This window comes from Giraffa tippelskirchi, chromosome 13, assembly GCF_054371585.1.
Source record: "Giraffa tippelskirchi isolate mGirTip1 chromosome 13, T2T-mGirTip1v1.2.pri, whole genome shotgun sequence".
NCBI classification, from domain to species: Eukaryota; Metazoa; Chordata; class Mammalia; order Artiodactyla; family Giraffidae; genus Giraffa; species Giraffa tippelskirchi.
In genome coordinates, this window is record NC_137287.1 from 103,097,356 (window position 1) to 103,111,059 (window position 13,704).

General features: G+C 55.1%; 1 protein-coding gene across 6 annotated transcripts in view; it reads left to right on the plus strand.

Moving 5' to 3' along the window:
• HM13 (histocompatibility minor 13) overlaps positions 1-10,081 on the plus strand; it is a 38,586-nt gene extending 28,505 nt beyond the window's left edge. For 2 of the 6 annotated variants that reach the window (XR_014073783.1, XR_014073784.1), the window contains exons 10-13: positions 2,357-2,459; positions 6,605-6,690; positions 8,573-8,775; positions 9,637-10,081. Coding sequence is in view for 4 of the 6 variants with exons in the window: in XM_081559482.1 (XP_081415608.1) it covers positions 2,357-2,459; positions 6,605-6,690; positions 8,573-8,719; positions 9,637-9,736 (436 nt within the window). In the remaining 2 variants the exon portion in view is untranslated. The remainder of the gene's footprint in view (positions 1-2,356; positions 2,460-6,604; positions 6,691-8,572; positions 8,776-9,636) is intronic. The other 4 variants (XM_081559482.1, XM_081559483.1, XM_081559484.1 and 1 more) reach the window with 2 other exon arrangements.
• The last annotated feature ends 3,623 nt before the right edge of the window (positions 10,082-13,704 follow it).

Sequence of the window (13,704 nt, forward strand, 5' to 3'; positions counted from 1 at the left end):
CCTGGAGAGGGTGGGGAAGGTGTGAATCATAGACAGAGATGGAATCCCAGAAGATCCTGGTGGCACCTATAGTGCTTTCTCACTGAGTGGTCTTGGCAAGGAAACTGACCTTTACAGGCAAGGTTTCTCATCCTGAAGTTAGTGGTCACTCTTGCCTGGGGCTGACAGGGACAATGTGGAGGGAGTGCTGAGACAGGCTGGCCTCGATGGCTCCAGGACACCCAGCAGCAGGCTCAGTGCTCATCGCCACAGAATTTTGTCAGCCAGGGGTCGTCAGGTCACCATATCCCAGCTGCTCTTGCTGCTCCCCACCCTCTGCTCACTCAGACATTCTTCAGTCCCTTGTAGAAAATGAGCACAAGGGAGAGGGAAGGGGGCCAAGCTGAGCAACCACTTGAAACTCAGAAAAGGTCACACCTTTTCAGCTGGATGACTGCATCTGGGCAAAACTGGGCCTGCCACCAGCAGGTGGCGCTCAGTCTTCCTAGAGGAGGGCTTTCTGCATGCATATGCTTAATTTTGAGCTGGTTTATGGACTATTTCTTAATCTCCTTGTGCCCAGTAGTTGCAAAAACAGTAAAAATGTTGAAAGTGGTAGAGAGAAACCCAATGCCAGCGTCATGGAAATCCAGGCTGCATGCAGAACTGAACTTTTCCTCTGCTCACATAGCTCTGGGTTGTTTTGGGTAAGGCCACTGTGGAGCCTTTGGAAGAGACCTGGCCGGTCTGTAAGTAGAAGCACATCTGTGCCAGCTGCTCTACTCGTAGGTTTTCAGAGGTGATACAAAGAGAAGCCTACAGGAGTCTACAGGCCATTTGGTAGAAAACCAGGTTCAGCTGGCAGCACCCTCCGAGGAAGAATCCTGGTCCTGCAGGTCCCTGGGAGCTTGTTCCAGAATCTGTGCGCCATTCCCAAAGGGAGTCTCTTGCACTCCGGGCTACATAGCAGGACTGTTTTCAGTGAAATGCAGCTCCCAGCTCAGAAGCCGCCAGGGCAAAGGGAAGGGAGTCGGTCCCCCTTCATCCCACAGATGTTGCTGCTGCTGCTGCTGCTGCTAAGTCGCTTCAGTCGTGTCTGACTCTGTGCAACCCCATAGACGGCAGCCCACCAGGCTCCGCCATCCCTGGGATTCTCCAGGCAAGAACACGAGTGGGTTGCCATTTCCTTCTCCAATGCATGAAAGTGAAAAGTGAAAGGGAAGTCGCTCAGTCATGTCCGAATCCTAGCGACCTCATGGACTGCAGCCTACCAGGCTCCTCCGTCCATGGGATTTTCCAGGCAAGAGTACTGAAGTGGGTTGCCATTGCCTTCTCTGACAGATGTTGCTGGACACACAAAGGTCCTGAGCTGGCACTGTAAAAGGGCATCAAGGGATGGCAATGCCAGGATGCTTGTGGTTCAGCTCTTCTCAAGCTGATCTTAGGTAAATTACCCAGGAAGCTACTGGCATTTTATCCTTGTAATCAGCATCTTTTTATTATCCATGATGGGTTACTGAACTATTAGCTCCACTGCATTTAAAAATAAGAACTTAGCCTTACAGTTTCAGTATCCATGTTCCTCAAAACATGAGCCCCAAACCAGCAAGGACCTACTCTGTATCTATAGCACAAGAAACTAAACTTAATACTTTGTAATCACCTATAAGGGAAGATAATCTGAAGAACATATGTATATCTGAATCACAGTGCTATACACTTGAACCTAACATCATATTATAAATCAACTATGCTTCACATTTTTTAAAAAAGCCAAAAATAAAGTTATTATAAAATATAAAACACACACACACATAAATACCAAAATGCAGATCCCCAGACCTATTAGATTAGACTTCCTGGGAACTGGGCCTAGCACTCTGTTCTGTTTTTTGGGCTTGTTTTATTTATTTTTGACCTCGCTGCTCAGCTTGTGGTATCTCAGTTCCCTGACCAGGGGTTGAACCCAGGCCATGGCTTTGAAAGCCTGGAATCCTAACCGCTAGGCCACCAGGAAACTGCCACACAGTTCTGTCTTTTTTAACACGCTGTCCAGGTGATTTTGATGCACCTGAGCTTCATAGCCACTGTTCTCAGTTATAATATTTGATATTCAGCAACCATCAGGGAGATGGCTCGTGGCATTCCCATTTTGCAGATGATTAAACTGAGGCTGAGAGAAGGAAAGTGATTGGTCTAAAGACACTTAGATGGGGCAGAACCAGAGTGCACGCCCATCTCCACACCCCTAGCCCAGAACCCTCAGCTGCCCCACACAGCCTCCCGGGTCTCCCCAGCTCCGCTGCTAAGAGGGCATGTGGCTCTGCAGTGCTTGTGTCTCACCTTCCTCCTCTTTCTCCCCATGCCGTTGCTGAAGCTTGAAGAAGAACACCCACACCTACTTCTACACCAGCTTTGCAGCCTACATCTTCGGCCTGGGCCTGACCATCTTCATCATGCACATCTTCAAGCACGCCCAGGTAAGCATGACTGTCCTCGGTGTACAGGGAGTGCTTTCACTGCAGGTGACTGGGACTCCCGTGTCACAAGTGCAAGCGATCCAGTGGTGCAGAGCAGGCATGTCTGTGATTCTCTTGGGCTTTTACCCATAGTTGTTGCAAGATGACAGCCCGGCTTCAGGTAGCACATGCACGCTAGTGGTGGGGGGGGGGAGGAAGGATGCCAGCCCAGCCTGTGACCTTCAAGGAAGGCAAAACCTTTCTCAGAGCCCTCTCAGCAGATTTTTGCCCACATCTCCTGGGCCAGATCAGTGTTGCGTGGCCCCAGCTGTCATTTCTCAGCCTCAGTAGTGGTGGCAGACAGAAGAACGGAATCGGGTGGGTGTTTGTTGGGGTCTCCGCCCATTGCCTGCCCCCCAGGCAGGTGCATCACTTTCATGCAGGATGTCAGGGTCCCCCTCCCATCACTCCCCAAGCCAGCCAGGCTCTGCCTTCTCCTAGATGAGTGCTGAGCTGCCAAGTGGACCAGGCTGGGAGCTGTCAGTGTGGCCTGGAGAGGAGGAGTCAGGAAGGGGAAAGCCGGCAGACTGGGTTGCTCTCTGCTGGAAATCAGAGCACTTCCTTTGTGCCAGGCTCTGCTCGGTGCTTCGTGAGGGTTCTGTGAACAGATGAGGAGCTGCAGTTCAGGTGCTCCATGGAAAGTGTGGTGGAGCCAGGATTCAAACCTGTGTCACCTGAAGACCAAGCCCAGGTTATGAACCCCCAGCCCTGGGAAAGGCCGTGTGAAGTGGAGTCTAAGGGAGCCCTGGTGGGAATCCAGGCTGTACTGTCTGCTCCTGCAGGACTCTGCACAAGTTGCTAAAGTTGCGCTTAGAAGTCCTCATTGATTCATGAAAACAGAAAATGAGGATAAATAATAGTAGCCACCTTGGGGTTGTTTGAGGGTGAAATGAGTTCATGTAAGTGAAGTGCTCAGATCCGTGCCTGACCCAACCGGTATTGCTGTGCTCCCTCCATCCTCCCCCCTTCCTCCTCCCTTTCTCCCTTCCCAGGGCACCAGCCACAGAGAAGCCACCTTTGAATTAATCACAAAAGCTGCTGACCCAGTTAGTCTGTTAGTTTACCAGGCACTGTGCTAAACCCTTTCGCTCATTAATTCATTGAGTCCTTACAGACACTGTGAAATTGATACTAATACTATACAGAAAGTTCAAGGTCCCCATCGGTAGAGAAACCAAGAACCAGTGAGGAAGCCCCTCTCATTCACATCTGCTCCAGATGACCTCAGGAGCTGTGCAAGCTGAGAGGGACATGCACTTGGCAAGGAAGGCGCGGAGTACTTGGGCCTCCTCTTGGGAGGCGTCTTCTCCAGCTGTCAGCCCCAGCCGATTCCAAGCCCAGAGCTATCCCCTAGGTGGCCACCAGGTGGCAGGCTTGCCTTCTGCCTTAGACTCGGAGAAGGCTCCACTGGGAGCTCTCACACAGGCTGGGGGCAGAGGTGGAAGAGGTGGTCCTCTACATGAGAGAAAAGGAGCCTTCCCTACGTGACACAGCAAGTCAAGCTGGGCCCTGGCTGGAGCCCTAGACTCCTACAAGCCAACCCTACTCCCTAACAGCAGCCCAGCTATTCTCCCTGATCATCCACATGGGTATCTCCCTCAAAATCTTCTTTGGGGTGGGATCTGGACACAAGGGGAACCTGTTTTTTGAGCTCCTCCTCCCTCACCAAGACATAGGCAGTCCCTATGCCAGCAATTCCCTAGAGGGTGTCACCTCTTCCTATGTGTTTTTTGACCTCTATCAAAAATGCACTCCAAGCCAGGACTAGCAACCTCCAAGAAAGGTCCTTAATGATGATCAGGTGCCCTCATTGTACAGACAGAGAGGGAAGCCCATACAGGAAAGGGGCCTATCTGTGGTCACACAACAAATCCGAGGCCCAGTGGAGACCCAGGAGTCCTGACCCCCAGCTCACTGCCCCAAGCTGTACATCCCATCCTCTCCTTAGCACTGACTTTCTTTGGAGAGGTTCCCTGGTGCCTTGAGAGGAAAGAAAAGAATTAGTTTGTATCCCTGTGACACTAAGCAAACATTTCTTCCCAAAGGAGCAGCTCAATTGCTGCTGGCTCTTAAGTGAGGCAGACCTTGGTGGGGCCAAACATCTACCCACCTTCCTCCCAGGAAGCCCTCTATTTTGCCCATCCTGGCCTTGGTGAAGAAAAGACACTGGACTTAGTGACAGAGGACTGTGTATCCTGACCAACTGTGTGATTTAGGGCAGATCCTTTTTCCTCCTCTGATCCTCAATTTTGTCATCTCTTATGTGTTCTACTTTTCAGAAATTAAATTTTAATAAGTTTGTATTTGTTTTATTTCATTGATTTTTGCTTTGCCTTCATTCTTTTCCTCCTCCTTTGGGGCTTCCTGATTTGAAAACTTACATTGTTTATTTCCAATCATTCTCATAAATGCACTTAGAGTTATAAACTTTTCTTTGAGTACTGCTTTGGCTGCCCCTCTTGAGTCTTGATGCAGGCTTTTGTTGTGATTTCTGTCATTCCTGGCCCAAAGCCGATCTCACAGCAAAGATTTGATGCAGGGGAAGAAGCTCAGCTGCCCGAGTTTAAATCCCAACTCAGCCACTTACACAACCTTTGTGACTGCAGGCAGGTCATTTCCCTCTGTCTGAACCTCAGCAGCGTCATCTTTAAAACTCAGATCCACATGCTCAGCGTGTAATTAGGTTCAAGGATAATCTGTGTGAAGTGGGGTAGTTCACAGCCCATCCATGGCAGGAGTCTGAAAATGGTCTGATGGTCAGCCTCTGGGAACTGTGGAGCCCTGTCCTCTAGCCAGGGGCTGGCTTGGCTTTAGGAACGAGGCTTAGCTTTAGGAACGATGTCTCCTTCACCCTAACCCGAGTCATCTCCAGGACAGAATTTTGTGAGGGAGCCATTGGCTTAGTATTTACCAGGCCCTCTTCCGAGTACTAGGAAGACAGCAGTGAACAAGACAGCTGTGGAGCCTGCCCTCGCGGAGTTAACAGCCTAACAGGAGAGAAATCTCCAGCTTGTAACGGCCCGGCCCAGGGATGTTTCATTCCAAGTTGCTGGAGAATGCCGTGAAGAATTGCAGGGGGCCCTGAGAGCATGCAGCAAGAGGGTCTGACTCAATGCGAGCGAAGGCTTCCCCACAGAAGTAACTGCTGAGCTGAAGTCTGAAGGAGAAGGAAAGTAGGCACAGATGGGAAGAGCATCCTAGAAACAGCACGTGCTGAGATCCTGTGGCTGCAGGTGACGAAGAGGACCGAAAGGAGACCAACGTGGCCAGAGCAGGGCAGGGCGGGTGAGGTTGGAGAGGGAAGCAGAGGTCACATCTCCTGCGGACGTCAGGCCACTGGGAGCAGTAGGGGCCATGGAGGGCTGAGCAGTAGCGTGAGGTCCAGCTTTCAGACACTGTGAGCAGAAGAATGGCTTTGGAGTCAGGGGGTATCCGAGTTCAACCCCCGGATTACCATTTCGGCCCTCCAAGGCCTGAGCTGCCCCCTCCCTGCTCCCAAAGCATGAGCCTTCCGCTTGTACACGAGGAGCAGGGTCATGGGGGTATGGAGATGGACTGAAGTACTCACCAGAGCCTGTGTTCAGTGCACACAGTAGGTGCTCTGGGAACAAGGCCGGCTGGTGTAATTGTCCTGTCCTCCAAACCCAGCTTCACCAGGAGTCTCGTCACAGGCTCTGGGCCCTGACCAGCTGGCTGACCTTGATCCTAGGCCACAGCAGGTGCTCCATCCATAGCGGCTGTGTCATCATCATTGACAGTATAACAGCATCTCCTGGAGCGTTGTTAAAAGTGCAGACTTGCAGCCCCAGACCTAGGCAGTCAGGGTCTCTGGGAGTAGGACCAACTCACCAGGAACCTGGTGTCCTGGGCAGTTAGGATGCTGCCAGCCAGACTCCAGGGCGCCCTGAAAGCCCTGCGTACTTGAGTTTCTTTGGGCTTCTTGCTTCTTCTCCCAGGGAAGTCAGAAGCCCTGGTGCAGGCCCAGCCACTGACTTGCTTCGTGAACCTGTCCCTCAGTCACACCCAGAAGAGAGTTGGGGTGATGGGCCTGGCCCAGAGCGGGTGCCCTGCCCAACATTGCCTCACCAGCCTTTGTCCTCTCACAGCCTGCCCTCCTGTACCTGGTCCCTGCGTGTATTGGCTTTCCTGTCCTGGTGGCACTGGCCAAGGGAGAAGTGACTGAAATGTTCAGGTAAGGGGGTGGGGAGCAGAGGTCTGCCTACCACTGCAGGCAGCTGGCAGAGCCTATGGGGGCTGTGGGTACTTGTCTCCGGGGGAACACTGTTCATGCCACCAGCCTTGCCCTTTGCATCAGCACATGGGTGCCAGGCCCGTGGGCACCAGCAGAACCTTCTGTGGGCCAGTCACCAGGGGTGGGAACGGCCTTGGGGCTTTCAAGGCAGCCCCACACCAAGTTCCAGCTGAGTCATGAAAAGGGACTGGCTGGTGTAGACTCCCCACCCCATGCTACCCCACTGTCGGGAGCCCTGGGTTCCCATCCCGACCCTGCTGCCATATGACTTCAGGCAGGTCTTTCCTGCCCCCGGCCTCAGTGTCCACATGTGAGTGATACAGGGGACTCTAGTATGATGGAAATGCTCGATTAGAAGTCAAGCGTCAGTCTATGTCCAGTTGCCTCTGTGGCTGTAACCCAGAGCCAGCTGCTTTCTCTCTGTCTTAGTCACACACATACCCCTTCCCTGTGGCCTTCTACACACCTGCCACACCCATGAGCAGCCCCACCCTGACCCCCAGGCCTGCGTGACTCTGACAGGTGTCTACACCCCAGCAGCACCAGCCCCGCCCACCAGGGACCCAGAAATAGCTGCCAGCTGCAGCTGAAGCTGCCCACTCGGGGGCCTTCCACCAGCTCCACCTGCCTGGCCTCCAGGTTGTCCCTCGAGTGCCTACCAGAGCTTTCTGTGCACCTGGCTGCCTGTAGGGGAGCCTGTGACTCACCCCTCCCCAGTACCTGCCCCTGCCCTCCCTGCCCTGCCTTGGAGCCCCAGGCTCCCAACCTGCCTGCCCAGGACTCTGAGGCAAGGCTGGGGGTGAACCAGGGGGCAGATCTGGGGGCAGGAATGGGACCTGATTCTCAGCCAGTCTCAGCCCCCAGCGCCCACTTGGGGTGACCTCTGCAGCCAGAACCGAGGGTGCCCGCCTTCACCCACTTGGTGCTTGGTTTCTGTAAAAGCTCACCCACTTGGGTGCCCCACCTTTATGCCCCCCACCCCCCAGGAGGTTTTTAGATTGAGGTGAAAAAGCAAATAGTCTCTCTTCTCTTCTGCCCATCTCTCTCCCTAATTCTCCACCTTATCTTTGGTTTTACTTTTCCCTTTAGTGGCACTCTCCTTTTTTTGTTCATTTACTTCTTTTTAAATGGTAAGCACATTCACGTGGTTCAGAATTCCATAGCATGAGAGGGACAACCAACCCCCTCATACCCCAGCCACCCACGAAGCCAGCTCTGTCCCTGGACATTCAGATATCTCTGCACCTGAAAGCATGTATGTGTTATACACATTCTCATGCAAGGGGTGGCATTCTTGGAGCATTCTGCGTCCTGATTTTTCACACAAGGGTGTGTCTGAGAGATGTTTCCACAGCAGCAGAACATCTGCGTGTGTCCTCAATCTCTCAGTCGTGTCCAACTCTTTGCGACCCCATGGACTGTAGCCCGCCAGGCTCCTCTGACCATGGGATTCTCCAGGCAAGAATACTGAAGTGGGTTGCCATTCCCTTCTCCAGAGATCTTCCCAACCCAGAGATGGAACCCACGTCGCTTATATCTCCTGCATTGGCAGGCGGGTTCTTTACCACTAGCACCACCTGGGACACATAGGTATACATCTAGGGCATCCTTGTTCTTTTGCAGAGTGTCTCCCTGTATAGGTGCATCTTTACTTTTTTATCCGCCAAGTAACACTGGCTTCTTTCCACAGAGTTCAAAAGTGCAGAGATAGATAAAAGTAAGACCCACTTCTGCTCCCTGCTCCCTGGAAGAGAAATTTCTGTCCTCGTTAGTCTTTTCCTCTCCATCTCTTTTTTTCTGTCTCTGTCTGTCTCTCACACAGCTACGAGTCCTCAGCGGAAATCCTGCCTCACACCCCGAGGCTCACCCACTTCCCCACAGTCTCGGGCTCCCCAGCCAGCCTGGCGGACTCCATGCAGCAGAAGCTAGCTGGCCCTCGCCGCCGGCGCCCGCAGAATCCCAGCGCCATGTAATACCCAGCGGGTGCCCACCTGCCCACTTCCCCCCACTGCCCCGGGGCCCAAGGTAGGGCAGAAACCCCTGCTCCAATGTACGGGGCAGGGAGCATTGCCAGGGCAGGTGGCAAGAGGCAGCTCCACCACCACCAGGCAGCCACAGCGCCCAGCCGAGGGGTCGGGGAGCAGGGCCCCAGAACCCCAGCGGCCTCACCAGTACTGAGGGCTTCATCTGAGAGTGGGGGTCAGCAGCCCTGGTCACACAGCAGTGGACATTGTTACCACTCTCCGTATATACATAACCTTGGTCAAGTGTATAACCTTCACTTTCCCCTTTCGGAACCTCTCTTTGTTCATATAGAAGTGGGCACATACCTGCCTCACGGGGTTGATGTTTTGAGAAAATGTGAGCATTGTCCTTGGCATGAACTCACTTGCTCAGTAAGTGGAGCCCAAAGGAAGAGCTAAGCCAGGGTATCTGCCTGCGAGAGTGGCACCTTGCCATTTGTCAGTAGAGCACCCCCCAGCCCGCCCACCCGCGCCCCTGGGGCTGCGCGTTTTGACTCCTGTCACGTGCTCTGGGAGGCAGCCCTTCGTCCTGTAGCCTCATCCTGGCTGCCCCTATTTTTCCCCACTCTCTTTCCCCAGTGGAAGGTCCAGGAAGCTTAAAATGGGTCTGCACAAGCCCAACCTCTCCTCCATTTGCCGCTGCCCTTGCCACCTCTTGGCACGACCAGGCACAGAGAAAGTGGAACCAGCAGCCGGTCTGAGGAGGGCGCACGGTGGGGCCGGGCCAAGTCCTGGAAGGTGCTGGGCCAAGGATATGTGTGCCCAGGGTTTTCCTGCGATGGTGGGAGGTGGGCACAAAGATTCTGCCCTTCCCTCCTCTAAATGTGTCGTCCTTGTTGTTCTGTCTTGTTTTTCCGGTCAGTTATGAGGAGTCAAATCCTAAGGATCCAGCAGCAGTGAGAGAAACCAGAGAGGGAACAGAGGCCACCACATCAAAGGGGCTGGAGAAGAAGGAGAAGTGATGGAGCTGGTGCCTGACCCAGCAAGGGCCAGACCCCCGGGCGGGCTGGCCGCACACCGGCCCGCACAGCGCGGTCCTGCCACTGGGGCAGGCACCTCCCAGAGAGGGGCAGGGGCAGCAGGCTCCTTCCAGTGGGGCCTCTGGGGCCTGATTCCCTCTCCCCCTTCTCTGGCCTTCCTCCGCTCCTCCCCATCTCCTGCCTTCAAAGGAAGCCCCCAACTGTCCCCACCCCCCCAACCACTGGGTGCCAGGTGGGAAAAGTGGGTCTGATTTTTAGACTTTTGTATTGTGGACTGACTTTGCCTCACATTAAAAACTCATCCCATTGCCTGGGCAGGCCACTGCACTTCGAGAAAGTTCTCACCCGGTATCTTAGAGTGGGTTTACTAGTTCTCACCCCCCCCACCCAGAGACTCATGTAAGCCCCTTCCTGGGGTCGGTGGACTACTGCAACCTGTGGTGATGCCCTGACCTTCTGGCCCCTCCATCCTGGATGCCCATCTGGTGTGTGGCCAGTGTGCCAGCTTAGCACCCCCAGATGCCCTCTGACCAGCAGAGGGGGCCCTCGAACCCTGTCCCCAGCCATCCAGTTCTGCCACGCTCCTCCCAGTACTTGGGGGCAGCGACGGTGTTGGACAGGTACTGGCTGCATCACCTTCTGGAGGAAAGGTCTACAGGGAAGAGGCTGTGGTACCAAAAGGCTGGCCTGACGCAGCAAGAGGACCATTATCTGTGAAGCCAGGGAAGCAGCAGGGCCATGTGGGCCCCAAGAAAGAAGGGATTTTATTCCCAGGCTGGCAGAAGCCATCCTCTGTGGTTTCAACGTTCACATGGCTTCAGCTGGGAAGCACTGGGACTCTAGGTTACCCTAGACATGGAGGACCCACCACTCCCCTTCTGCCCGTTCCTGGGGTTCTTCCCAAAACGACTGCTGCCAAGCCAGAAGGATCCTGATCCTCTGAGCCATCCCCAGTGCCCCTGGAGAGGCTGGGGATGGGGCTTCTGGGAGGCCATCCAGGCCCGAGAACTGGAGATCCCAGAGCCAGGGTTTCTCCACAGTTTGCCAAAGACAGCAGCCCTAGCCTGAAGGAGAACCCCCAGTGGACCAGGCAAGGGGTGGGCACAGCCCTCCTTTACCTGCCTGGTATGGGGTCACTGGGTGGAGAAACTAAGGTCGAGGAGGGTGGCCACTGGCCTGAGACTCAGACTTTCAACAGCCCAGAGATCTCGGCCTAAGCTTCCAGGTTTAAAGGCCGAAAATGACAGTGCTTCCAGTTTGGAGCTAAAGAACAAGTGGGAGCAGATACTGGGAGCTGCTGCATGTACCAAGCACCTCAATACAGGATTTACTTAATTCTCATACTCTCCATCTGTAATACTAGCCCCATGTACAAGTGAGAGAACAGAGGCAGCTTACCTACCCCTAGACAGGGATTTGACCTTGAGCAATCGGAATCAAATTCCAGAGTTCCTAAGGACTTTGCAACTCCTCCGCAGACCCCTGGGCCTGAGTCACTACCAACTTCTCTGGGCTTTCTGGAAAGGAAGGATGGGAAATCTCAAAAGCTTCCCCCAGCCAAGAGGGTCCCTTTCAGGGGCTTCTCGGATCTCTGCCGACTCCAGCCGCCTCCAGAGCGGAGGCCGTGTGGTCCTGGAACAAGGCCTCTCTGAGGGCGGCAGATGGGGCAGGCAGCCCAGGCACACAGCACGGTTGGTTCTGCGGTCCAGAGCCTACAAAGCCTTCATTGAGTCACCGCCGGCCCCCGGCAGAGGCTGAGGTGGCAGTGGCGCCGGGCGCCTGCCACCTAATGACCGTCCTGGCCCCGCCAGATGCTCCACAGACCTCGGCAGCGGCCATCCAGGGCCCGCCCGGCCAGCCGGCACCGCAGAGGCCACTCTAATTCCAATTAACCAGCTTCAGCTGAGCAAACAGCGGGCAGTGGTGGCCCAGCCCGGGCGGTAGGCCCGGCCCGCAGAGCCTCCGAGTCTAGACTCCAGATGTGAACCGCCACAGCCAGAGCCCCATGGAAAAATGGCACCAGGCCGGGCACAGATCGGGTCTGCACGCCGGAGAGGCGGGGGTGGGTGGCTGGGCAGGGCCCCGAGTGGGCCTACTGCCAGCCTCACCCCGGGGTGGGAGTGGATTCTTGGGAAATGGCTCCAAAACCCCCAGGTTCACCCCTGATTTGTTAGGTGTCCCTCTCAGTGGCCTCTCTCTCCCCTGACTACGGTTGAGTAGGAGGGGGCTACTGTGGGGGAAGAGGGAGGCCAGCCCTGCGGAGAGCTCCAGTACACTATTTCGTCTGTATTTAACGTGTCTAGCATTATGATAACCTATTTTAGAAATATTCATGTAATGGTTATAACACCCCTGTGAGGGAGGTGCCATCATTTTTACAGATAAAGGAAATTGAAGTAGAGACATTAAGGGCCCCAGAGGGATTTGAACCAGGGGGCCCCAGAAGGATTTGAACCAGGGGGCCCCAGAAGGATTTGAACCTAGGGTGCCTGGTTTGGGGGATGTTCACCGCAGGTGCTGCTGAGATAAATCAGGATCCTCAATTCCGGGTTCCCTGTCTTGGAGTTAGGGCACTGGAGAAGGGGGTCAGCCTAGACAGCAGGGCTGGCTGCCCACTCTGTCCTGTTTGCTCAGCTGTAAAATGAGTAAGCTCCAATTTGGATGGGTGGCTCCCATTTGGAAGGGTGGCTCCAATTTGGGGAGGAGGGGGTAAAGCCTTGACATGCCCTTTTGGGGCTTCAGCACCAGGTATGAGTTGGGCACAGGTCAAGCCGCTGGGCACGGCAGGGAACACAGGTCAAGCGCGGGCTCCCCAGCTGACGTTGTGATCAGGCAGACAGCCTTTAAATGGCTGAACGAATGGATAATGTCAAGTCAATGACCATGTCACGATCCTCAGGCAGAAGACGTGCCTCCCGCTCCCACAATCCTGTCTGGGGTCGGACCCTGAGTGGCAAGGTAGGAGCCTGGGCGATCCGGTCAGAGTTCAGCCGTGCTCGCACAAATGGGAAAACCGAGTGCTCTCTACTCCCGTCCCACCCACGCCAAAAAAAGGGCCAGACTTGCCCGAGGTCTCCTAAGGAGTGGAGACCAGAGGCGGGGCCTGCTGCTCCCTGCCCAGCCCGCTCTCCCACCGCTAGCGTTCCCTCCCCGTTCCAGGCCAGGTCGTGCGAGGCGGAGGTTGGGGAGGAGGCAGCATCCTGCCCGGGTGCGTCAGGAAGGGCCGAGCGGGAAGGAAGGCACCACCCCCACCCCCGCCGCGGCCACACCTGGGCTCTCCAGGCGGGCATGGGGGCCCAGGCCGGCGCCTGGCTCCAGCGAGTCTGGGCCGCCTCCCCGCGCCTCCTCGTGGGAGCCGCCAGATGGGCCGGCCGCCCGCCCGCCCAGCTACGCGGGCAGGAAACAGCCGCCAGGTCTGCCAGGAAGGCGGGCGCGAGCTGCGAGGCGGGGCCCCCGGGGGCCCCGCCCCCCGAGAGGAGGTGCCGGGAAGGCAGAGACCTTGTGAGCCTGGGAATCCTGGCTCTGCCGCCTGCCGGGTTTCTTTAGGCAAGTCTGTTTCCCTCTCCGTGCCCCAGTTTCCCCAATAGCAAAGTAAGTCTGCTTATCCCAGCTCTTTTCTTACCACTGTATGACCTCAGGTCTGTTTCTTTCGCGTCTGTTTCTTGTTTTTCTTACTCAGGAAAAAGGGGCAACAGCGACAGGCCATCTCCACTGAGATAAACTCTGGGAAGGCTGAGCCTCTGCCCTCGTCCCCACCGGGAGTAACCTAGCCCCCGGCCCAGTGACCTAAAAGAGGAGCACTCAGTACTTGTTGAATGACTCGTTGAATGTCCCAGCTCTGGGACAATCCTAGAGCACATAGAAAGCACTTCATAAATGGACACATTGTCTCGGATCTACTGCTTACCAACCATGAGGCTGTGGTCTCTGAGCCTGTGTCTGCCCAGAGG